Genomic DNA, 26,709 nt, shown 5'->3' with positions numbered 1-26,709 from the left:
AAGACGAATTTTCGATCGGAAAATAGAAAAATACATTTTTAGAGAAAAACAAGTGCGCAATTACACTTTTTTTCTCAAAAAATAATTCTTTGTGTGATGATATATCTCTAAAAAACGACCTTTGCAAGAAAATACTCCGTATAGTCGATTTCACTTTACTCTTTTCACTCGTGGTGAAAAAAATAGCCAAGGTGAATTGTTAAGAAAAAATCTATTAAAATAAAAATATTTTTTTTTCTTTTAGCTTTTTTTTTAAACTTTTGATAACAAAAATAACTTAACAATACAACTTTTTGTATGGAATTTTATGAACGTGTTAGCAAGCCCTTAAATATTAACCTCATGCTTACTGAATGCTTCCATCGTGGTAACTATATTTTTGCTGCGCTTTCACGCTCTGAACTCATCTTGTCACATTAAATTTTTCTTGTATAGTTGATTACTCGATTTGTGTGGTTTGTGCGTAAAAAATTAAGTTTATTGTTGTAAAAATAAGAGAAACAAACAACAAATAAACAATTAGGAGAAGAATTATTAGAATAACATAACATTATTGAATCGTTCGTATTAAAATATGGCCGAATATTTGGCATCTATTTTTGGAACAGAAAAGGACAAGTGAGAATTTTTATTTGATTCTTGATTGGACATCATTTGCAATCCTATTTTAACTTTACTTCTTTCAGGGTTAATTGCTCGTTTTACTTTAAAATAGGAGCATGTCGACATGGAGATAGATGCTCCCGTATCCATAACAAACCAACGTTCTCTCAAACCGTAGTTCTCCAGAATTTATACGTAAATCCACAGAACTCGGCTAAATCTGCTGATGGTAGTCATTGTAAGTACTTCCGATCATAGATTTATCGAAATAAAATACATTTCCGTTTCAATTTTCTCCCTCAAGTGGTTGCTAATGTATCGGACGAGGAAATGCAAGAGCATTATGACAATTTCTTCGAGGATGTATTCGTTGAATGTGAAGATAAATACGGTGAGATCGAAGAGCTTAATGTTTGTGACAATTTAGGTGATCACCTTGTCGGCAATGTTTATATCAAGTTCTGTAATGAAGTCGATGCCGAAAAGGCAGCAACAGATTTGAACAATCGTTGGTTTGGTGGACGACCTGTTTACTCTGAATTGTCCCCAGTTACCGACTTCCGAGAAGCCTGTTGTCGTCAATATGAGATGGGCGAATGCACTCGATCGGGATTCTGCAACTTTATGCACTTAAAACCAATTTCAAGGGAACTTAGAAGGTATAATACATTTGCTCTTGTCTTGGATATTTTTTTAAATCTGATTTTTATTTTTCAGATATCTGTATTCACGCCGTCGTGGTGGACGATCATCTCGGTCAAAGTCACGTTCACCAAGAAGACGTCGCTCCAGGTCACGTGATCGTCGTCGTTCTCGCAGTCGAGACAATAATCGAGCTGACGGACGGAAAGGACGTTACTGAAACTTCATTCTATGCACTTTAACTATTTAACAAATTTAAAAATATAATAAAAGCTGACAAAACACAAAAAATATATAACGTTTATCCCATCTACAATAATTGATTATGTTTTTTTTAATAAAACTATGCTAATTCTTGGATTGCACAGAACACCAGTCAGAGTCCAAACATTTACTACTCCAAAAAGGAACAAGGCAGATAAACCGGATTCGGCCAACAACTTCATTGTTGGGACCGATCAACCCAAATATCAAAGCTCCGAAGGATTTCCATTTTATTGATTGCTTTCCACTCTGTAGATATTCAGTCCTTTCATGAATTCCATCGTAAGCGGATATTTTTACGAATACCGAAAAACTGTATCATTAAATCCGTTCGTAATGCAAAATTGTATGAGATTTTCCACTACAAACGGATTTCATGATACAATTTTTCAGGATTCGTAAAATTTTCCGAGTACGATGGAATTCATGATAGGGCTGATTCTAAAGCTGATGGAGGGTAGCTCCCTATTAGGGAGGCGGCAGCGATCGAGACCGGCTGTTTTCGGAAAGTGACCATTAAATTTGTATGGCTCTTAGTTGAATTTTATATGATTAGGTGGATGATTTTAAAGGAGGTCAAGTTGACAGGTGGCTCCACAACAATAATTGTGAAAAACTGCAATAAACGTCAAAAAGTTGGCCGTGGCTGTTTTAGTTTAAGCCGTTTAAAGTATTTTAACTAGATAAAAAATAGTTGCAGGTAGTTTGCTTACTTATTTGTTCGTTTTTTAAACCTATTTCATCCAATTTCGCACCTTGGCCCATTGGTCTAAGCCATCTCTCTATAGGAAGCATCTTCCCTGCTGTCTATCTCATAAATGGACTGTTTAGTGAATTCGATCTATAAATTCGTCACCCCCGTTCGCGACATTATGAATTGCAACTTGCACTTTTTGAATGAGCACAAGTTGGTTTGCGATTTTTAAAAATAAGGGTATTTTCTAAGTGTTTTTTTTTCAATCTTAATAGTGTCTTTTGTGAAAAAATTGATATGGATATCGTATATGAAGATATTTACAATATTTTAAGCAAAGACATTTTTACATATTCAACTCAAGTTCCTCATATCGATGAGTTAAAGAATTTACTTACAAAATTTGCACTTTTTCCGTTGTTTTTATCAAACATAAGTGTATATATTATTTAACTTCTGGATATGTAGAATAATCCTGCTTTTCAGAACTATTTACAAGTTTTCACCTAAGAAAAAACAAAGCATTTGAAAAAAACTCGTTTCAAGCGACCATAACTAAACATTTTTTATATTATTCCAGATGACTTTAATTCCAATTTGTCTCTGACCAGGAAATTTAAAGATTTGGATACAAAATGTATGGATATCACATGAGAAAATAGATGAATTTACAAAAATTATCAAGGCGTTCAAAGCAAACTATAAACGGAGATGGCAATTCTGCAACTGCAGAGAAAAGCGTTTCCTGGATAACTTACCGAAGAAGTAACACTACCTATTGGCATACTTCCCGGAAAGTCTAAAGCTCCCCAAAGCAAAGAGTTCGGGGAATCAAGTGACCGAACAAAACGTTTAAATACATAGAGACTTCGATGAACTGACATACGCAGCACAGATGAGTCAACGGGAAATATTGATGTCGCAAAAGTGATGGAGGTTGCGACTCAAACTCCAACCAGGAATATGAAGTTCCGGAAAGCAGCTGCGATTGGCAGTGAAACCCTGAAAACTGAGAAACACACTCCTGAAAACGCTTTGAGGATATTCATCGAAGCTAATTTAACTGCTAGTCAATACGAAGTGATTCATCATGCCAACAAGGGTACATATATATCTGTGCTATACCTACGTGTATAAAGCTAAACAGGATTGTTACCCACCAAAAAGCGTAAGTGAAACAGTTGCCAAAGTGAAGCTCCACGATTTAGTGGATCACACAACATCACGTTTATATAAATAATATAGTGAAACAGATTTAGAGTTCATTTCATATACAAGTGGAGATGCGATGGGTCTACTCAAAGCCAGTATAAGCAGATATTCGAAGATGACTTTAATAGTGATGAAAATATATTTTTGAGTTCCCTTGTACCTCTTCGTCTCAAGTATGGGAGTCAAATCTTATGGCAAACATTCACTCTTCATCGACGAGATGGTGCAGACCAATACTAATTCGTTTTGTAAAAGAAAGAAAGGACATAACCAATGAAGAAATCGAATACGTTGAAAACCAGGCCCAAAATCTTCAAACAACAAAAGTAATCAACAATATAAGTGTCAACCATGTACTGCTTCCAACAATGGTCGATGGCAAAGTGTGTAACGCATCTACGAATACTGCATCTTCATTACGTTATTACATATGTGGAAAAACTTCAAAAAGTTTCAACGACATGGATTCTACAGAACCGGAGAATCCAGATACTTTCAGATTTGGGCTATCAATATTACACGCCAGGATTAGGTTTTTTAAATTTCTACTGCATCTGTCGTACAAACTTAAAGCGGAAGTGCATAAGAATCGCGTAACAAAAAAAAGTGACCGGAAAAAAATGCAAGCAGCCAGGAGACAAATTCAAAAAGATGGCTGGGTATGGCAACACCTCGATTTTTTAAAGGCCAAGAAGAAGCAGCTTCCATTACTAGGGTGGATTTATCATTGATACAAAAATTCAAAATTATATTAGAGGTGATATCCTCTGGTTATGAGATAGATCTTCAAAAATACGATGGATACTGCTAAATATTACATAAACTTGTATCCATGGCAGCCTACGGGCAGGTTCAGACGACACAAAGGACTTTTTCTGATTGGCCAGCTGTCAAAAAATTACCTTCCAATTAAGCCAACTTTAATGGAAAGTTGCCTGGAAAGTTAGTCAAGAAAAGTCTCCCTACCATTAAGTCAAGTTTACTTCTATCAAAATGACAGTTGATCATGTTTTTTTATTCAATTGAAAGCCGAACTTTTATTACTCTATGATTTACTTATTTTCTGCACAACTTCATTTAATACATTCTGTAAAAGGATCCCTTGTCATTTTGAAAAGAAGTAACTAATATTTCTCTACAAAACAAAATACAAATCGTGATGGACTTGTAGCTTGCTTGAATAGTGTTTTGTAAACAATAATTTGTTTGGTACTTTTTGTACTATGAACTTAAAGTAGAGGTTTGCGAAGTAAAATTCTGAAATTGAAATTCATGGCACTTGAAAAACTAACTAGTTGATTTCGGCAAAATGTACGTTCAAAGAATGGAGTTGACTGCAAATGAAGTCCCTTATGTTGCCTGAACCTACCGATTGTTGCCAATCGGCCAGTTGTCCGAAGAAGCTGCTGAAGTTAGAAATAAGCATTTCTGCCAATACATGGAAAACTTTTCACAAAAATTCTCCAGGACTGCATGCAACGAGGATGTGCTTAATCGGCTTTTATTGACGTCAGACCCTTATCTCAGTAATTAAAGGGCAACCAAGACAAAAAACAATCGTTTTCAAAGGAGGATCTCGAATTTTTGATTGCAAATACCAATGAAGAACATGTTAATGATGTAAGAAAGATGAAGAATAAATAATAAAATAAAAACTATACAATTAAATTAATCCTGGTAATTTTTTATTTCTTGCTATAAAACAAAAGTTGCGGAAGGGAAAACAAAAAAGGATTAATATGTTTATTCAATAATTGACCTGTACTCATAAAATATACAACTAATCCACATCTCGAATTCTTCGTATTTTGGACTAAGAGGGTCACAGGTATTTTAGAATTGGTTACCTGTATACTGGGACATACAATTTTGGAATGAAAGTTGAACACCCGGATTAAGAAAATTTCAATTATAAAAAAGGAATAAAGAGATTTTTTCGGAAAATGTATGCTTAATTTTTTTTATAATTATTTCTTATAAACTATGACATTTATCGGAATGAGGTTTTTTATATTTGATTAAAAATATATCAGATCACTGAATATTAATAAAAAAATGTCCCTGATAAACACATTTAAAAAAAAAATATATAAATTAAAAACCGAACATTTTTTTTCTAAATTTCAACTTTAAAACTTAATTTCTCAAAAACTATTAAGTTAAGCAACTTAAATCAAAATGCAAAACAAAGAATAAAATATTAGCTTTAAAAATAATTATAGCGCAGTTTTAAACCTGTTTTTTTTTTATTTTTAATAATTTGTTTTCTTTGGGCTAATCGGGATGGGCATTTAAGAGGGTTTTACTGTACCTAAAAACTGAAAATGTATCCTTCCAAATAACTTTTTAGTCATTTGGTACCTATTTGATATAAAAAAAATGTGCCCAAATATTTTTGTCCAGGTTTTCGACTAAAATACCGCACTGTGCGTCGTCGCGCTGGTGTGTGTTCTTTTTCGTACGCTCTACTTAACCCAGGCAGCTCATCCGTTGTATTTTTATCTTCTTGAACCGTATAGCTCGGGGTGTGCCTAATATGATAATATTCTTCTCTATGCCCCTTTGATACAGACAGGACCCAGAATCACTCGAACAATCTTTCTCCCAAAAGTACCTTCTCATTTATAGCCTACGCTATAGCTCCATACAGCAGGACTGGGATAATGAAGGTCTTATAAAACGTCTCATTGGTTCTATCAAGAGGGCCGTTAAATGGTTTCTCAGATAAAGTCATTGACTACTTCGAAGTTCTATCTATCCACCGTAAAGATTTGCACGAGTCAACGATTTTGAGATTCCTGCCTCGTTGATAGTATACATTTGGTTTTGTCTTTGTTAACCCCCAATCCCATTCTTGCCCCTTCCAATTCAATGCTTGCAAATGAACCAGCCGCAGTTAGTTTATTTCTGCATAGACATAATCCATGTCATCCATGTTAAAGGAACTTATGATAAACTGAATCAGTATGGATGTTTTATGCGATTTACGATGTGTAATGGGTTCCATCATAATGCATCGCGTTGCCTCAACAATTAACAATTCGGGGACGTTTTTATCAGCTTTGACATGGCAGAGAGATTTCTTAATTGTCATTCTGAGCAACCGGAGGAGTTTGCCAGGAAAAAGGAGATACGCATAGGACATGGCTCTGTACTATTTGTCTCTATCCACGCGAACTTTAAAATAGAAAAAGAGGTTGGGTGTAGTAATCTGGAATTCCTATTTTCTTTTCCAAAATCTTCCGGTGTGAACAATTGACCAACGATTTACTTGACTGCATAAAAACAACACTCACAGATTCTCTAATCTCATCGGTTACAAACAGTTTTAAGCTCTTTCTCAGAATTTTATATGAAAGTTCTCCCAATTTTCATTTTTCAAAGTTTTGAGCCCTTTTTTCACTTTCATCTTGCATAATTTAGTTCGATTGAAAAAACGCCCAAGGATTAAATTTGTCGAAATAGTAAAAGTCTTTCGTATGCAGTCACTTTAAAGTTGACCGGAAAGAAAAAAGTGCTTTTCCCAACATGGAATGCCTTCTTTCAGTTCATGTGATGGCGCAGTATTAAAGATAGTTTCATTGAAAGGATATTAAGGTAAAGAGGTTTACAGAATACTCCATAATAAACAAGTAATGGTGAACAAAGAATTAATCCTTTCTCCCAAACCAAAACATACATACAAACAAAGTTAACAACAAACAAAATATGGTACAACAATTTATTAATAAAAAAAGTCATACAAACTTTAATATTACATCGCTTAAACCTTAAATTATTATAGATCTGTACTAAAAGTACGCTATAGAAACTATCAATACAATAGACCAGGTAGTGCACAAGGAAAGAAATATCATATCATAGTAATAATAAGAAATGGGAGAAACAAAAAATTAAAATAAATTAAAAATAGTCATATACGTTCACAGATGATGGAACTTTTTCTTGTTATTATAAATTAAGTCGATAATGTGTTGGAATATTCCAAATAATTTAGTTACCAATTTCACTCTTTCCATCGCATGCAACTATTTTAACCTTATCGACTTTGGCAAACTCATGGACTTCTCTAAATTCAACGTCGTTCAGCATTAGTGTCCAGACGTTGTCACAGAATCGATAAGTATTCAATTTGTTCGCCTTAAATGTGACACGAGCCTTTACCCGGGTGTTAAGTGCAGTGTTGATGCATTTGTCGAATTGCAGCAGAACCTTAAATGCTAATGCGGGTGTAATTTGTCCAAACTGCGGGTAAGAAAAAAAAGAATTAATTAAGGAATATTAAATTGAAAAAAAAGCAACAAGTCGATGAGAAACTCTTTTTAGTTTTGTGTCATACCTGAATAAGTTCGTCGAGGCTCTCTTGGAGGGTATTTCCAAGAGTGGTGTTTCTGTAGAGTTGATAGGACATATTGACTTCAAGTTTTTGATATAATCAAGTGAAATATATAAGGTTTTCGTGTAAGATTAAACAAAGTTTAATTCTGTTTACAAAGTGTGTGAAAAAATGTCCAAGTCCTAAGAATGATCGCAAGCAAAACGCAAAAACTAAAGTAGTTGTCAAAGATTATAAAGAAAAATTGACTTGATGCGAAGTTGGTTGTGGTTGCTCATCTGTGTGAGAAAGAGATAGAATTCTCATTAAATAATAATTAATGCCCCAATGATAATTTCCCCTAAGGGCTACTTCACATCGATTATTTTTGGAATTCTGTCTTTGATTGAAAATAAAATTAATTTATTTACTCCCAAGTTGTTTGTAAATGAATAAAAGGAGACAAATTTAGGACGCAATAGATGTAAGTTTAATGTTAAAAAAGACCTATGTTCTCGGATAAAGTTCCTTCTTCTAATAATATAAATGTTTCCCTGGACAAACTATGTTTCCAGTTTTTTATTTACTTATTGAAATAATTTACAAAATAAATATAGAAATAACTTATTTAAGACGTAAAGGTAGACAGGCCACATAATGTCCTTTTTTAAATTTAAAAGAATTCAAAATCTGCTTACATTAAATTAAACGTATGGACATTAAAAAGAAAGTAATGCCAATGTTATCGAGTTTTTTTTTAAACTAGTTAAACTGCTTTAACTACTTTTAAAATAGTTTCGAGTTTTAAGTTTATCCGAAATTTGAATTAAAAGTAAATAAAATTGTTATTGTATGACACCATTTCGATTTGATTCAAATATAAATCAAATTTTTGAAAAATTAAAAACTTAAAATTGTTTTTTTAGCTTCTGTTAGGTTGTTTGATTTATTTATATTAAACTTTTGTGAAGGAGTGAGGCATCAATGAAGTGTAAAAAAGTTATAGTATTTTATAGGAAGTGATAAATTGTTACCACTAGCATATTCTCGCCCACTTTTCCACTTTTGGGTTTCTACATATATCTGTCTCCTTATGGAATTGATTTTTTAATTTTGCTTATCCTGTAAAACTAACAATAGATGTCCTTAGCTTCTACGACAGTAAAAAAAAACTATTTGAAGCAAAGAAACAACAGATGGCGTTTAAAAACTAATTATAATTTATTCCGCCAATCCTTCAAGAGAAAAAACATATGTGAGCTGAACTCATTTTTAACGGGGTTTTGTGTAATGATCAGTATGTCCATGTCCAGGAGGATATCTGATAACGTTGATGTTTTTGATGTAAAGTAAAGCATCTTTATTTTGACAATTTTCTGTAAGATATTTTTTTATATGAGCTTTTCATAGATAGAGTTGTAATTTAGGGTAATTAAAGATAAGCAGGGATGGAAAATGCACGCTGCTCTATCAAGATCGGAAAAGATCTCACCGATGCATTTAATGTCAAAAACGGCTTAAGACAAGGCGATGCACTGGCATGCGACTTCTTCAATATCGTCCTGGAAAGAATTGTGCAGAACTCAACCGTCAACACTAGAGGCACAATCTTTCAAAGATCCATCTCTTCTCTCTTGTAAATTGCTGCTTCTTTGGACTTAGAAATCATCTCTCGAGCATCTAAAATCACCATCCATAAGGCACTCATCATCCCGGTTCTCACTTATGGCGCTGAATCCTGGACCCTTTCAAAAAAAGATGAGAACGGCTTAGGATGCTTCGAGAGAAAAATTTTTCGGGTGAATTTTGGTGCCGTACGCATAGATGGAGAATGGAGGAGACCATATAACGAAGAACTGTACGGGCTGTACAGCGACACTGACCTGGTTAGCGGAATTAAAGCGCAACGGCTTAGACGGCTGGGCCATGTAGAGCGAATGGGCATCAACGCTGATTGAGGCCCAGGTCCACCCCGGACTGTAGAGCCACTTTAAGAAAGTAAGTAACGATAAGCGGCAAAATTGACTGCAGCTCATCAATGTAACCCTAAAGTTTTATTCGATGCGGTAAGATTAAAAGGTGCACAAATAATTATTAACTCGTAATAATAGTCGCCTATAACATTGGCTGCGTTCAATCTCAAACAGATGCGGTATCCGGATGAATTTTTGTTGGTATGTTATGTGTATGATCGAAAACAGCTGAGATGTAAAAAACAAGAATCCAAATGTATCCAAGAATTTCTGGTATATGTAGGTATCTGACAGAACAGCTGATTCAACATATGGATAAATTTGAAGGAGGCTAAAGCACTTTTCACATGCGCACGACCAACGAATATTCGTCGATTTTGACATTTTTATCACATGAGAGTTTTTAATTCGTCGCGAATGAACACCATTCACCACAATAAGAATGTTTTTTTTAGGTTAAGTACGCGCGATTATATTATTCGTTGCGAGTGTGGATGATGGAAGCGCGAATAAAGTTTGACAGTTCGTATCAACTACAATTTTTTCGCGACGAATAAATTTATTTTCTTAAATTTATTAATATACGATATGATCAAATAGAAACTATATTGCTATCGCTTTGTTAAGAATTTGTGTGGAAATATGTCTTTAAACCTATATAAACTCAGATTTTGTAATTCATTCATCGTTCGTTGGTCGCGCTCATGCGAATACTACTTAAAAGCTAACTTAAATTTTTTTGGAATAAATTCTGTAAATTATTTAAATTAAAAACTTAGTTTTTTTTATAAATGTTGGACCTCGAAAAGTAAATGTTTGTCTGCTTTATTGTAAACAGCTGAAAGTTATTTTTATTTTTTCCCTCGATCAATAAGGTATTTAAAAATTAACCTATTCTAGGATAACCTATCCAATACGTGATTGAACGTAGCCTTTGTAAAAAAAAATCTATAGTATTCTCAAGGAACATGACATTTAGTACATTGACATGTGTGCTAGTGGCGCTAGTATTTTCCCCTTATCAACAAGCCGACCAAAATATGTTGTTGTCGTTTCTTCAAATGATAGTATGTATTATACATTTTAAAAAGACATTTTTGATTTTTACCTAAGTTTTTTCTTAAGCTTATAATTAATTTGTAGTAAACATTTAATTTCCATGGCCAGATCACATTTAACGGGTTCAAAAATACAATTGCTGCGTTCTATCTCAAACTGAGGGTATCTGGGTACCTTTTTGTAAGTGTTCTACATGTAAATTAACAGCTGATCCAAAACAGCTGTGATGTCAAAAAAGGAATCCAAATGTATTTGTATTTGACAGAACACCTGATTCCAAGTATGAACTAAATTTTAAGGAACAAGAACATTTTTATCTTTTTTGGTAAGAATCAGAGAAATTTCGCTTTGAAAATTTTGTTTTACAATAGTTTTGAACCTCTAAATCTAAATATGTGTCTGATTTTTGTGAACAGCTAAAAGTTGTTCTTATTTTTTGACATTTATCTCAATCTAGGTATCCAACTCGTTCAATATGGTATCTCAAAATACACCTATCCAGGATAGCCTCTCCAACACGCGATTGAACGCAACCAATCTGTTCATATTCAATCCCACTGACATTTTGGCAAATATTTTAAAAATTAACTAAAAATGTATAAGAATATAAATACTCTAATTGATAATTATTCTTTCGATCAACCTTAGATTTTATTGTCGTTAAATTTTTCATTCTTAGTAGACAAATTTAAAGTAATTATTGTCTGTCAAAATGTATGCATCAATTATAACTGTCAATTTTTTCACATATTTATGCATAGTACTTCATCGAAAGTGATAATTAAAATTAACAAATTGTAAATCTTGCGACCTTCCAAATGTTCACGTGGATAAAATCATTGTGCTTTTATAATGATTATTCGCACGTCTTATCTAAAAATTGACAGCATTTACTTTTATGTTCTCATCTTTAATTATCATTTGGTAGGAGAATCTATTTAAGATCATTTAAAAAGATATGCTGGTAGAACGAAGGGAAATGACTGACTCGTTAACCATTGACTTTGCAACGTTTTCACTTTCTTTTTGTTTAAAAATCAGATCAACATTCAAAGAAACTCCTATCTTCCTACAAAACAACTACCAGACATAATAGAAGATCTCATCAGTCAAATAAAAACAAATCAAATCGATATTTTTGACATCTCCAAAGTCAGGACAGTTATCTGTCACCTATATTTAATTTCTCCTTAATACAATAATTCATGAATATTCACTGCACGGATTGATTGCCCGAAATAGCTTATTCTTATTGCTTCTCTCATAATAAAAATCGTGCCACATTAATCAGCACGGCACAACAGAACCTTTTTATTTTCGATAAAACCAATCATCACAGGTTTTTATTTTGGTAAAATATGAATCTGGTACTTTCTTAAGGTACCAAGTACCAACCTATTCTTAATAAGATGATTCAATGAGAGAAATTGACAAAAAGGAAAAAGATTAAAAAAACCAGTGAAGCGATATGAAAAGATGAAGTCCATTGTATTTTTTCGTTACCAGACTCGAACTTTTAATATCTCACAAGTGTTTGGTAAGTATATTGTTGGACTTAAAGCAGGTCAACATCAACTTAACTTTGCTGGCGTGAGTAATTTTTGTGTGGCGTTTAACAAAGGAAATCGTAGGTAATGAGTCTTAACGTGAATGCTGAAATAAGCTCTTTTTATATGTACAAGGTAAGATTTATAAGAAGGTGATGGTCATAGATGTGGTGGAAGATATAATCATTTATTATTCATACTGTACTTTGCTATTATAAGTTTTTTTTAAGAATTCTTAAAAGCTTGAATCAGATACGGCATCATCTCACTTTTTCCCAAAAAGTCTGATATATCAAGACATTTACAAATAAAAGTCAAGCCCAATTAATTCAGTTATAAAAACCATGTATACGTATTGTCTTCTTAATTTCTGTGATTTTCTGATCTATGCAGTCCAAAATCCTATCAAGTTAAGAAATCACACAAGAACCACACATGCATATATTTGTATATAATTTAAGACCTTTTATGTTGGAATATAACAAAGTTAAAAATATTACGTGACTAAAATTGTATATTTAAATTAAATACTGGATATTAAAAACGTCAGCGTGTAATTATAGTTTCAAAAGGATAAAAACAGTGCCCGCCAGTTAAATGTGTCTATAAAAAGCAGATGTAGACAAATTTAAACTCTTGTTGCACGAGAGTGCTTGCGAAAAATGGTCAACCAAGAAAGTACGACCATTTCCAAGTACATATGTATATGAGTTTATTTAAGCAAAGTTATTTCGAGACAGCACTAGATTTTTAGACAACATTTCTATAGTCCATGGAAGAGCTCTCGGTTGCGATATATTTTATAGGGCTACATCTGTTATCCGAAGATTTGTTTAAAAAACCCACGATTTACATCGCGTCTGTCAGGGGAATGCGCCCACCTACACATCTGTCATAAACATACTCGTAAACAGGGCGTCAATTTTCAACCGTTTTTCAAAATTCTACAAGGCGTTTTCGGTGACCTTTACAGGATAAATGTTTGTTACACGTCTGTGGAAATCATATTTGAGATCATCGAGTCGTAGGAATTATATTTCAATTTTTAGAAAAGTTGTTCTTTCAGTACTGAGATAAATGTCACGTTGACTCACATACGTGTCAACGCATTTTAGGACAACATTGAAAAGAGGATCAACGTGATCAACGTTTTAGGCATTGGCTGCGTTCAATCTCGTATTGGATAGGTTATCTTGGATAGGTGGATTTTTATATACCTTGTTAAACGAGTTGGATAGCTGTATTGTGATAGCTGTCAAAAAACAAAAACAACTTTCAACTGTTCACAAAAAGTAGAGAAACATTAAAGCTTCGAAGTCAAAATTGTTGTAAGATAAAACATTTAATTATTAATTCACCTGATTCGTCGGACGATGATAAATTGATAGGTGCGTAACAATTTAATAAATAAGAGATACAACTCGGATGGCACAGAAATAGAGGAAGGCACAAGGGAACTTATTGTTTCGGTGTCACTAACCCTTAAAGTTTAAAAAAATAGATCATAATTACCATCTTAAATTCGGAGGCAAATAGCTTATTCATCGTGTATTATGTACAGTACATCCTCAAATACAACTTAAACTAAAATTTTGTATCTTTTAGTTTACCATAAAAATAAATAAGGTTGCGCAACAGTCCATGTAGAACCAGGGCCTAGTGACTTACAATTCTCAACCATTTCTGTGTGCGAGTAATGTTGTCAGAGATGGAAGGGACCTACAGTTTATACGGCCAATCCGTGCGGCTAATTTGAGAAAGCACTTTTTAATGACAAGAATTACTCTTGGAGGATTAGTCAATTCCTCGCAAGAGGCAGTACCCTTTAAAAAAGTTAGGTGGCACAGGCAGGGATTGAACCCAAGACCCCTTGCATGACAGTCCAACGCACCTTTTTTTTAAATTCATTTTTATTAATTCATTCTTAAACATATCTTAAACCTAGACAAAAATTCATAAAACTTAATGGTCCCATACGGACACTCTAAGTTAAACTTTAGCACTTAATAGTAATGCCTTTCGGTCCTAAGATCTATTTTACTTCAATTAATATTTTATTTATTTTTGTATTTATTAGAAAATTTAAAAAAAAAAATAATATCGATATCCTTTTTTATTTTTACTTAAAACCTACTTAAAATAAGGTCCTTAATATATATTTAAAGCTAACTTAAACTACCTATTCTACCTATAAACTACTTAAAACTAGAACAACCACAGCAGGAAATCTAACGTTTTTTGTTTTTCATTTTCTGTTGTCTTTTGATTGTATGTTTTTTTTAAATTTTTTTTATATAGCATGTTTTTTTCTTTTTTTCCTTTTTTTTATTAAATTATTTTTTGTATTTTTTTCTGTGCCACTATCCCTATTCTACTTAAAATTATACCGTAAAACTATGTATGTAAGCCGGCCAAGGCTTAAAACCCCATCCCCACAACCCACTATCATGTGCCGATTGAAGCCACCAAAACTAGTTTTCCTGCTTCCCCCTGTCAGTTTAGTCTCGTTCGGACACAGCCCTACTGAACGGAAGGAGCTCTGCTCCGCCTTGTGCCATGATATCCTGATTGTACAGGAGTCGCCTATCCACAGTTCTTCGTCTGACGTGGTAGATTAGCGGAACTGCCAATCTATCCTGTATCAGTCCGCATCTGTCTAAAAAGAGGAATGCCTCTGCTGGAATGAAGCCGCTCAAGCGTGCACTTGTGGCCCTAGACATAGCTCTTGCAATGTGACCTCAAACGAGTTTTATCACGAAATTGTCAATTCTGTTGATTCGAGCCCCGTTGTATAGGACCTCGTTGGAATAGTAATGCACGTTAGAAGATTCGGCTATCCGATATCCCGTACAGCGTCGTAAACAGTGCCGCTCGAACACCCGAAACTTCTCCATCTGGGAAGGGGCAACGTTGAACCACACAGGACAATGATAAACGATCATCGGCCGTATGAGGGCCATGTAGCAAATTACCTTCACTCTGGGGCCAAGCCGACTGCGTTTCGTCGCAGCGAAGGCTCTTCTGGCCTGGCCAGAGCAGCCAGATTTAACCAGATACTTCATTACACTTTTGCTCGCTAATGGCTGCCCGTGAAGAACAACGATGACCATCTTGCAGCAATTTTTGCACGTATCCCTTGTGGCCCTAGACAACGGAGTTCGCAACAGAATTGTCTCCGACTTCTGGACATTTATTTTCAGTTTCCAGTCGTGGCAGTAAAGCTGAATCTTATCGAAATCACGCTGCCAGAGAATTCTAATAACCTCAACCTTTCGGGCCGTTCTGTACGGAATTAGTTCGTCGGCGACGCAATTGCCTTTGTTAGACAACCTATCAGATCGCTGATGTAAATGCTTAAGAAAATCGGCGAATTCACCGAATTAAGAATGTTGTGGTAGAAGTTACATTGCCACTTTGGACAACAATCTTTCTACCGTACAACAATGGCTTGCTTATGCCAAGCCTGCTCAGTTTTAGGTAAAGACCCTCTTACCATACGGTGTCAAAGGCCTTTTCCAAATCAACCAGAACAGCACCTGTGCATTTTTGTTTTGATTTATTCCATTTGATATCAGAAACGAGTTTAGACGCAGCATGAATTGTGTCATGACCCTGACTGTTTATCAATTTGTTGTCCGCAGCACACTTAGTCAGAACTCTATTGATGATCTTTTCGAAAACTTTACTAATGCTCGGAAGAAGACTTATCGACCGAAGATTTGACGGGTTGGAGTTGTCCTTTCACTTTTTCGGGAGAAGATGAACCACAGCGGTCTTTCAATGCACTGGATAAAATGCATTAACGCACTAACCATCACGCTACGGGTACTTCATCTTTTTGTTTACAAACAAATATAAAAAGCTGAAATCAATTTTCAAGTTTCTTGAAATTCAACCATGCATTCTCAGAAATGTTTGGATACATTTGGATTCCTTTTTTGACATCTCAGCTGTTTTTGATCAGCTGTTATTTTACACGACTCTTTACGTTAACCGCGTAATCATAGCTTAAGAATATAAGTATACTTCTACTTGACATAATGTAAATTTTCAAATGAAGTTCCTTAATTTGAAGGCAATTTTTTGACAGCTGGCCAATAAGATACTATATAGAAACTTTCTTAACCTTTGAATCCTTAATGTCACCTGTTCATTTGCTTTCAACAAATATTATTTGAATTTTTTAAATAAGAGATTTTCCTAAATCACGCAAAATGATATTTTAATAAAAAGACATATTTTAAATTATATATTGAAACTTTTCCCTCAAAACGACCCAATGCACTATCATCTGCTTTTGCCATAATCCAATCTTCTGGGCCGATTATCAGGATGGCGTTGATTGGAATCTTTTATAGCGGCACTTTGCTCGAAAGAGAGTAGCTTTATTGATCCAAAGAAACAGTGATTAGCAAAAGTAATTCTTCGTTTGATCTCAGCGCTGGCGCTGATGTTGATTATTCATAGCGGAGCTAAGGTAGACAAAGTCCTTTACTAACTAAAATTTACATCTGTAGATGGTGACATTTTGACCGAGACGTCGCGTAGGTGTTGAAGATCCAGCATGTACTTTGTTTTACACTTATTAACCGCTTAACCCATTTGTACATACTTTCGAGATATAGTACCTCTAGTGTCTTATATAGCGACACTTTGGTCCCTCGAGAGGGTACTTTACCACTCAATTGCTTTCTTAGTCCAAAGAAACAGCGGTTAGCAAGACTTAATCTGCTTTTGATCTCAGCGCTGGTGTTGTTTTCTGCGTTTAAAGCGGAGCCTAGGTGGACGGAGTCCTTGGCTACCTCAAAGTTACGTCTGTCGATGGTGACGTTTTGACCAAGACGTCGGTATTGTAGGTCCCCGTTAGACCCATTCTTGCCGCCTCTGCCTCAATACTCAAAAAAGCCCCATTGACATCACGCTAAGTTCTTCCGATTATGTTAATGTCATCAGCATATGCTAGTAATTGGACAGACTTTTGAAAGATAGTGCCTCTAATGTTGACGTGTGAGCTCTGCACTATTCTTTCAAGTACGATGTTAAAAAAAATCGCTTGACAGCGCATCACCATGTCGAAAGCCTTTTTTTACATCGAAGGGTTCTGTTAAATTGTTTATAAACATGTGTCTATACAGTTCTTCCCTGTAAATGCTGTCATATGTGGCCTTGAAATCGATAAAAAGATGATCGGTGTCGATTTGATGTTCTTGAGCTTTTTCCAGGATCTGCCGTAAAGTGAATATTTGATAGACTTTCCTGAGGTTTCATTCATCGTCTATGCTTTCTTCCAAACATATTTTACAGATAAGTTGGTGCATGCTCATAACAAATTATTTCTATCTGCTTTATTTATAAAGGTCACGGTTGCGTATGTAAAAGCACGTCCAATAAATGGCTGCCACAGCTAAAAAGTACGTACTTTTTTTTAAAAAATTTCTATGATCGTTTAGGATAAATGTGGCTTCTCTTTTAAAAAGTATGTTTGCATTGGGCTTGTTTGATAAATAAGGTATATCGGAAGATCTGGATTGCAAATTCTAATCGCTTAAACGCCCGATTACACGATTAGAAAGTGACTCATGAAGTAATTGCATTTTTTCTGGCACGTCCTACTGGAACCACACGTTGGACCGTTGTTTTTGTGAAGAAGGAAGTAGTTCCAGAACGTACTATCGCGGTTGAGCTCAAGTGCTCCTTAACTCATGAGATTTGTTGATTAAACATTTCTATTTCCTTAAAATCTTGAAAAATATCTGATTTCAAATTGAATATTTATCAAATGGAAATGAAAATATATGTGCATTGTACAAATCTTATCTTCACGGCACAACAATACTTAAAAATATCAGCGACCAAACTCTTCTAATAATAGAAAACCAATCAACCAGATAAGGAATTTATACAAAAATTAAGAAACTTCTCCCATACATATGTACATGACATATTAAAGAAGCAATATAGTACTCGTACTATAAACTGGACTGCACAGTGTAAATATACTTCCTATAAATTACAAAAATTATAGGAAAAACAAAAATTAATAAATAAATAAAAACAATATAAAATAAATAGCCTAAAGAGTCTATATAATGTACATGTTTGTCAGTAGCAATCTCAAGACTCAAGACTGCCGCAATCCATGATGAAAATGCGCAAACGTTGCATAAAAGATTCGTTTTATTTCGTTCGTCGCTCGTATGCTTGGTTTGCGCTTATTACAAAAACAGCTGTGTGCTGTGCGAATTCGAATAAGGTTTTCTTCCGAAACAACTTGACTGCGGCTCGACTTCGGCGCGGCAGCGGCTGTACCAAAGTTGTCTCTCACTTAGAATTCTATCTTTTATAGTTGGAGAGAATAAACAAGCAGTATCATTGTATCTAGTATAAATGAGTTAAGTTGTTACTTATGTATAACGTAGGTATATGCCGGATTGCCAAAGCCAGCCGCAGCCAGACGACCGACCGACGAGCGAAGTCTTTGTCTCCTCAATCTGGTTTTGTATCACGAATGTTGGTTTGAGGAACCCCAAGTTTAGTTCGGGGGGTTGCGTGTGGGGTAGGGCTTAGAGATAGAAACACAAAAAACCACAAGACGGGCTGACTGACGACGAGGGCGCTGACGTTGAACTTTACTGTGGCTTGGCTGGCAAAATATTCTGGTAGCGCAGAACTCTGTGTATCATATGAGTTTGCTTATTGCTTATTTGGCTTTCTCTGTACTGTGCTCTGTTGCCGCTGTCACTACCGCCGCCGCCGTCATAGTCAGCTTCAGCTTCAGACGTACCACTTACTGTCAAATGGAACTCTACAAACGCCAACTATACCAGACCAGACCAGTCAGTGACACTCTACTCTGCTCTCAGTTTCAGTCGGTATTAATCATAGCTAGAAGCCAGTTGATCGTGTCGCTCGCTTGTGGGTTATTTTAGCTATACGGCCGAAGTCGAAGAAAGATTTGTGTTTTTACTTTTCGATTTTTACTCACTTGCTTATACTTCAAACGTCACTAGCGCTATCTATCGTGTCCCCTTTTTTCTGGTGTCCGTTCGTTTCCCCCAAAACGCTGTCAATTGACGGTTTACATTTGACCATAGTCAAGCGCGCATTGAAGTCAAAACATTTGCTATAGTCGCGGTGGTAACTTATCGCGGTGAAGTGCGAATTATTAAAAAGAAGGTTTTATGGTAAAAAAATAAAGGAATTGAGAAAGAGTACATAGATAGAGCACATGTGTTTTTCTTTTATTGAAAAAGCCCATTATAGAAAAGTGCTGTTTATAGTTTTATCTCTTAAAATTTGAGTGTGAAAAGTGATCTGCTCAATAATTTTCAAACAAAATTTTATAGCGAACAAGACCACAGACCATATCTACCATGGATTACATTGTCAGGCGTTATAAGGATTGGAAATTGCATTCACAAGTAAGTTTCTTGTGTTTATGTATTTTTTGTCTTTTTATGGCAGAGACAAAAGAAACTGACAGTTCAATAAAGTTCCCATAAATTGGGAATGTTTGTAATCTTTTAAATCAAGAGATGAATTTTTAACTATGAACTCTAAGGAAAAAGGAAATTGCGTCTTATAGGTAGTTTATCAAATGTCATTACTACAAAAAAATAACAATCAACGGGGCAGCAATAAAATAGCTTATAAGTCATTAATTAAAGAGCTATAAAATGCCATCAAACATGTTATGTCACTATATTCGAGTATGCTGGAAAATTGTTTGCATCTATCATAAGAAAAATATCTATACGTTATAAATATATGATAAAAACCCGTCTTATGACATATGTGGCACCCTGCAGGGTATTTCTGTATAAAAAAAGCTTAACTTATAGCCTGGGAATACCAGATTGTTAGTGCCCGAGTGAGGGCAAATTAAAACAAATTTATTAATGTATGACGTGATTTAATTTTTGTTTTTTCTTTCATTCCAAATACAAATTTATTTTGCAATAATTTTAGGTATTTTTTGTTTGAATGGTCCAATTGAATTCGTATTTCAGTTTTAAGTGTTTTTTACATTTGAAAACGACATCCCTGAGTGATGTGAAAATGTGATCATTAATTTAACGATACATTTTGTATTTCTTCTTTTTTTTGTATAGGATTGCAGGTAACATAGATGTTCCTACGTATATTTGACTTGTTTATTATTTAGTCAGGTGGATGTTTTATTTATTGTGTAAATATAAGAGACACAATCATGGGATCATTGGAACTATTAAAACAAATAATAATATATATAATATTCTAGATACATATATTTAAAATAACACTCGGCGTTAATCACAAAAGGCTTCCTAATTAAGTTAAATATTCTATATAGATCTTTTTATTGTATGGACGGATACATGTGGTATCTTATATAAAACATTTTTTCCCTTTAGTCTTTGCTAAAATTTTTTAATGAATAGAAATGTTGATACTCGTGATTTATTAAAAACAATAAATTGTTGTGTATGAAATCACAGCTGATTTTTGAATTCATTTTGAAAGTCAAAGCGGGAAATAAGCGTTACATACGTTATTTCTTTTAATTGTCAAATATTTCATTTAATTTATGGTATCCCAGAAATTCAATGAGCATGAAAGGAATTAAAAATTCAAGCCAAAAGATAAAACGAGAAAATTCAAAAATGGACTAAAAGTCCATAAAAGTTGGATTGAAGATACCATAAAAATGGATTCGCAATTCACTCTCAATTTATACAAAAAAATAATCATGGTTTTATAGCAAAAGGAATTGATGTTATTATATAACTGTTATTATCTAATGATAAATTTGTGTTAGAAGGTGAACACTTGTTTAAGTAAAAATATTTATTTTTAATCAAAATTAATTGATTTTGTGTTAGAGAATCTTTAAATCGATTTTCATTTTGGTTTTGTTGAGTTTTTTTTGGCTTTAGACATTTACTTATTAGTAAAAATGAATGACGGATAAACATTAGTTGGATTAAGTATAGTTACATATTGGAGTTCTACTTTACCGATCCGTGTAACTCTACCATAAACTATACAGAAAACTGAACGAGCCTTAAACTAATTCTTGTATTTGACAGATACTGTTGTTAATAAATAAAGTTATATTTGCATTTACTAAATAAATCGGTTCATCCACTGGTGCAGATTGAAAACCATAATAAATGTTTTTAGAGTAATTTATAGGAGAGTAGGTATTTACCAGGACATTGACTGGATTTCTATTTGATAGATGTCATTATTTAAAGATATTTATTTTTGTCACTAGTGTGAAATAGAGCTCTAGAGTCGACTTCATTTGTTGGACTATTTAAGGTGGAAGTTTTGTATAAAAATGTGTCCTCAAAAGAAAGGCGTGAGTTCCTATGTAGTTTTAAGTTTTCAAATTTATGATGAGGTTAAATCGTGATTTCGGTAACACTTTTCGGCATTTGATATTTTTACTTTAGTTTCTTTAAATTTAAATCATTGTATTTTTGACAACTGGAAAACAATTCTTAATTTTGTTGACATATTTAAACAAGACCAGATATTATTTTTAATATGAAATACATTTCCGTATCTTATAACGTATAACAGCTATGCACAAATGTCAAAATCATTTTCATTTAACGTTGATAAAATTTCTTGTCCATTTTAATATTTAAAATTTGATCTTTCCGGCTATAATTCGGTAGATAAATCCATATATCGTAATTTAGGGACAAGCTTTAATTTCAAATAAGTAGGTTCCAATCACACCAACAGCCTAAAAACCCAAAAGCTGAGAATTGGGAGCTTTTTCACAAATCATTCTTGGATTTCCTAGCCCCAAATGCGACCCTTGGCGTGATAATTTTGTTTGCGTAGGACGCTAAATGGACGCTTACGCACCTATTGACCCAATACGTAGGCACAAGAGTGGCTTGCTGACAAGACCCAAAAATTTGTACGGGTGACTGACAGACCCACACGACTCTTGGAGGTTAGGACACTGAAGTCGTCAATAAAAAATGTCAATCTGTTGATTAGGGAGAACTACAGGTTATCAATTAATAAGTACTGGGACCGTAAGATCCGGTCAGTTTATTCCAGTGATCCTAGTATGTTCCCTAAAATAAACAAGATATTCATGAAAAAGAACGATAATGATTTTCCCTTTCTGAAACTCCAAAGAACTGAAGAGAACAGGGACGTACTCAGGGCAGCGCAAATAGATCCAGAAGAAGCCATCTTTGATGATGACTTTTATATAATTGAAGATCCGAAGGAAAAAGTGGAGGCGGTGGGAGCTGCTTTCCAGCAAGTGTACAAGGTGAATGTTAGCATTAGCCCCAACCACGACCTGGAAAACAGAGCCCTACCTAATCACTTTTACCTTCGAGATGATATGACATAATGGCGATCTGAAAACCGTGGTTTCATGCGGTTCAATGACGATTCCTTGGCAAATGCCATAATAGCCGAGCAAACGGGACCAAGCCCCTTGTTAGTGACGAAGGTTGAGCTTCAGCTCATCTTCAACTCAATAAAAAACAAAAAGTCAGTAGTTGTCGATGGTATATCCAACGTTGTACTAAGACATTTACCGACGGAAGCAATTGACATTTACACCACACTCTTCAACAATGCACTGAATAATGCATATTATCCAGTGCATTGGAAGACCGCTGTGGTTCATCCTCTCCCAAAAATGGGAAAAGACAACTCCAACCCGTCAAATCTTCGATCGATAAGTCTTCTTCCAAACATCAACAAAGCTTTCGAAAAAATCATTAATAGGGCTCTGACTAAGTGGGCTGCGGACAACAAAATAATTCCGGATAAACAGTTCGGGTTCAAGGCGGGCCATGACACAATTCATGCTGCGTCTAAACTCGTTTCTGATATCCAATGGAATAAATCAAAACAACAATGCATATGTGCTGTTCTGGTTGATTTGGAAAAGGCCTTTGACACCGTATGGTAAGAGGGTCTTTACCTAAAACTGAGCAGGCTTGGTATAAGCAAGCCATTGTTGTACGGTAGAAAGATTGTTGTCCAAAGTGGCAATGTAACTTCTACCACAACATTCTTAATTCGGTGAATTCGCCGATTTTCTTAAGCATTTACATCAGCGATCTGATAGGTTGTCTAACAAAGGCAATTGCGTCGCCGACGAACTAATTCCGTACAGAATGGCCCGAAAGTTTGAGGTTATTAGAATTCTCTGGCAGCGTGATTTCGATAAGATTCAGCTATACTGCCACGACTGGAAACTAAAAATAAATGTCGAGAAGTCGGAGACAATTCTGTTCCGAACTCCGTTGGCTAGGGCCACAAGGGATACGTGCAAAAATTGCTGCAAGATGGTCATCGTTGTTCTTCACGGGCAGCCATTAGCGAGCAAAAGTGTAATGAAGTACCTCGGTATCTGGTTAGATCAGTATTTATATTTCGACAGATATATAAATGCTGCTCTGGCCAGGCCAGAAGAGCCTTCGCTGCGACGAAACGCAGTCGGCTTGACCCCAGAGTGAAGGTAATTTGCTACATGGCCCTCATACGGCCGATGATCGTTTATCATTGTCCTGTGTGGTTCAACGTTGCCCCTTCCCAGATGGAGAAGTTTCGGGTGTTCGAGCGGCACTGTTTACGACGCTGTACGGGATATCGGATATCGGACAGCCGAATCTTCTAACGTGCATTACTATTCCAACGAGGTCCTATACAACGTGGCTCGAATCAACAGAATTGACAATTTCGTGATAAAACTCGTTTGAGGTCACATTGCAAGAACTATGTCTTCAACCAACAATTTAATTTTCGGAGCGCTCTATCCGAACGACGAGTATTTTGAAAGTGCACGCTTGAGCGGCTTCATTCCCCCAGAGGCATTCTTCTTTTTAGACAGATGCGGACTGATACAGGATAGATTTGCAGTTCCGCTAATCTACCACGTCAGACGAAGAACTGTGGATAGGCGACTCCTGTACAATCAGGACATCATGGCACAAGGCGGAGCAGAGCTCTTTCCGTTCAGTAGGGCTGTGTCCGAACGGGACTGAACTGATAGGGTGAAGCTGGTTATCCAGTTTTGGTGGCTTCAATCGGCACTTGATAGTGGGTAGTCAGGATGGGGTTCTAAGCCTTGGCCGGCTTACATACTTGTTTTATAGTTTTAGGGTTTAGATTTAAGAAGAAGATTTAGAAGATAACTAAGTCTATAAAACAAAAAACGTTAGATAGTTTGATTTGCTGCTGTGGTTGTTCTAGTTTTAAGTAGTTTATATATGTTGTGCTACCTAACTTTAAGATCAGCAATTATACTTATCCTTCAAAGTGAAGATGTCAAAATTCTCGATCTTCTGATTTCATGAAACAATTCAGCGAAAATACGAACGGCTTGAGTTCCTATGTTTACTAAACTTTAAAATCCTTAAGAAATAAGTCTTTATGCTAAATACAGTGTAATTTTGTTTTGTGGAATGCCTTATTCCACATTCAAGCCTACGGGCTACGGGAGTTGTTTTTGAGCGTAAACTATGTTTTCAAAAGTGTTTTTGAAAACTGCTACCTCAAAATGTTCACCAAATACTAAGCTTTGCAACAAGAAACCTTTAACGGAAAGAAACTTTACCTGATCCAACTCAACATTAACAGTTAGAACTTCAAGGAATTATTTTAAAAAATTGTTATCTTAAGCACATTAGTCTCACATCTTCTCTCCATCTAACGTAAAATTAAAGCTTCCTGTCTTTTAACACATTTTATTCACCACGCTAGTGTCAAAACTAAAACCATGGTAAAAAACAATTTGAGATAAAATATCCCAATTTACACAAGGCATTGGTGGCATTCACAAAGCTAGTTCCTACGTAGTCAAAATTCAACTAGCTTTGTGAATGTAAAATTGCACTACAAAGCTAGTTAATCGGGAACTGTCATATTAATGACATAAACAAATATATAAAATAAGAAACATTTGTGGTTTTTAGAACTTTAAATACTTTTTTTTTTTCTTTTAAAATTCAATAAAACCAAATAGAAGATATAATATGATTGATTTATATTTGTATTTAAATTACGAAAGATTCATTTCATTTTGAATTCTTGTGTCCTTACTGACCAGCTGATTGTGAAACGTCAAAACCAGTGTGCACTACGTCGGAGGGGAAATTCCAACTACTTTTATAGTTACATTTAGCCAATCAGAATCCCTTGACTACGTAGCCACTAGCTTTGTGAATGCGTCCAATGTGTACTAAATTAAATCAGATGTTCGTTAAGTTTATCGGTTGATTTTGTGAAGCAAAGTAATCATTATTAATCATAATAAAATTTTACAACTCATGGAAAAAATCGTAAACATCACCAAATGGTAAATTTATCATTGCAGAAAAACCCGTGATTGGGATTTTTTATCACTTGAAGAAGAACTGATTTATTGATAAACTTTTTACTTCCTTGGTATTAAATTTCCTTCATAATATAAAATATACAATATAAAGAAATTCCAACTTAAAAAGTCAATAAAGTTATCTAACAATGAATTTAGATTCAATTTATTTTCGATAATTTTATAGATAATTTATTAATTTTCTCCAACCAATATTATGTAATGAAACAAATTCATAAAATTTTTTAGATTTTTTGATTTTTTAATATTAAAATATGAATAAGTTTCTAAACTTTCTAGCCGGCATAAAATATTTAAATTTTCTTACCATAAACAATATTGTCACTTAAGCTCAAACACAGGTTTATCAAACTAAAACCATTTGAAGAAGACGTTTTTTTCTTGACGCAAGAACAAGACATTCATTTATTGAAGGAAGTTCACCTTGATTTAAACCAACAACTTCTTAAAAATAAATACTTTTTTTTAATGTTTTTTTTTTTGCATAAATTGAAAACTAATTATTCAGTGTAAAAATTATATAAATATATTTTTGTATCAGTTGAAAAGATCAATGAACCAAATTCATGTTCAAGCCATCAAATCATGTGATCTTGAATCTCAAATGGTGACGATGAGTCATGAGTTTAAGTTTCTTTGATTTAAATGAGAGAAGCTTTTTCTTAAATTTATGTTAATAAAACAAAAACTTCCGGTTTCAAAGTGGAAATCAAACTGGTTTAAAATTGACACATGTCGCATCTAAACGATGCTTTATTAATTTTGGGTTTACCAATGAAGATATTATTTTTTTATGAAATTTAAGAGTTTTGTAAACAATAAACAAATACCAGCAATAAATTTTATGGGGTTACTTTTATTGTTTGTTTCATTGTGTTTCATTTGATAAAATGACTTTTGGACAGTTCTTCTTACATAATCGTCATTAGATTTTAGAAGTGTATTCAGTAGGTTTTGTGTTCTTGAGTTTCAAATGTTTATGAAACTTTTAATAAAAACCGCAAATCGTGCAGTTGTATTAAAATGTTGACCTT

The 26,709-nt window shown here is 34.4% G+C and overlaps 3 protein-coding genes across 3 annotated transcripts in view; 2 read left to right on the top strand and 1 right to left on the bottom strand.

The window, feature by feature from the left end:
* The first annotated feature begins 429 nt into the window (after positions 1–429).
* On the top strand, positions 430–1,564 carry LOC129939301 (splicing factor U2af 38 kDa subunit-like). Its single transcript, XM_056047274.1, has 4 exons — positions 430–618; positions 687–841; positions 908–1,262; positions 1,321–1,564. The coding sequence occupies exons 1-4, from the start codon at positions 575–577 to the stop codon at positions 1,463–1,465; spliced, it is 699 nt and encodes a 232-aa protein (XP_055903249.1). The 5' UTR covers positions 430–574; the 3' UTR covers positions 1,466–1,564.
* Positions 1,565–7,122: 5,558 nt separating this feature from the next.
* Positions 7,123–7,992, bottom strand: LOC129939357 (transcription initiation factor IIA subunit 2). Its single transcript, XM_056047342.1, has 2 exons — positions 7,755–7,992; positions 7,123–7,660 (listed from the first exon to the last, which is right to left on the bottom strand). The coding sequence occupies exons 1-2, from the start codon at positions 7,824–7,826 to the stop codon at positions 7,409–7,411; spliced, it is 324 nt and encodes a 107-aa protein (XP_055903317.1). The 5' UTR covers positions 7,827–7,992; the 3' UTR covers positions 7,123–7,408.
* An 11,100-nt stretch (positions 7,993–19,092) lies between these two features.
* LOC129939354 (lysM and putative peptidoglycan-binding domain-containing protein 2) overlaps positions 19,093–26,709 on the top strand; it is a 70,536-nt gene continuing 62,919 nt past the window's right edge. Inside the window, exon 1 of the mRNA XM_056047334.1 lies at positions 19,093–19,730. Coding sequence (XP_055903309.1) covers positions 19,683–19,730 — 48 coding nt within the window. The 5' untranslated portion in view covers positions 19,093–19,682. The remainder of the gene's footprint in view (positions 19,731–26,709) is intronic.

This window comes from Eupeodes corollae, chromosome 1, assembly GCF_945859685.1.
Source record: "Eupeodes corollae chromosome 1, idEupCoro1.1, whole genome shotgun sequence".
NCBI classification, from domain to species: Eukaryota; Metazoa; Arthropoda; class Insecta; order Diptera; family Syrphidae; genus Eupeodes; species Eupeodes corollae.
This window is presented reverse-complemented; position numbering and strand designations above follow the sequence as displayed.

What these genes read in the sequence shown, in the direction of transcription:
- LOC129939357 (XM_056047342.1), bottom strand. Translation starts at nt 7,826, where the DNA reads ATGTCCTATCAACTCTACAGAAACACCACTCTTGGAAATACCCTCCAA. An exon ending in GCCTCGACGAACTTATTCAG is followed by an intron (nt 7,661 to 7,754) that starts GTATGACACAAA and finishes TCTTACCCGCAG; the next exon opens with TTTGGACAAATTACACCCGC.
- LOC129939301 (XM_056047274.1), top strand. Translation starts at nt 575, where the DNA reads ATGGCCGAATATTTGGCATCTATTTTTGGAACAGAAAAGGACAA. An exon ending in ATCTGCTGATGGTAGTCATT is followed by an intron (nt 842 to 907) that starts GTAAGTACTTCC and finishes TTCTCCCTCAAG; the next exon opens with TGGTTGCTAATGTATCGGAC. An exon ending in ATTTCAAGGGAACTTAGAAG is followed by an intron (nt 1,263 to 1,320) that starts GTATAATACATT and finishes TTTATTTTTCAG; the next exon opens with ATATCTGTATTCACGCCGTC.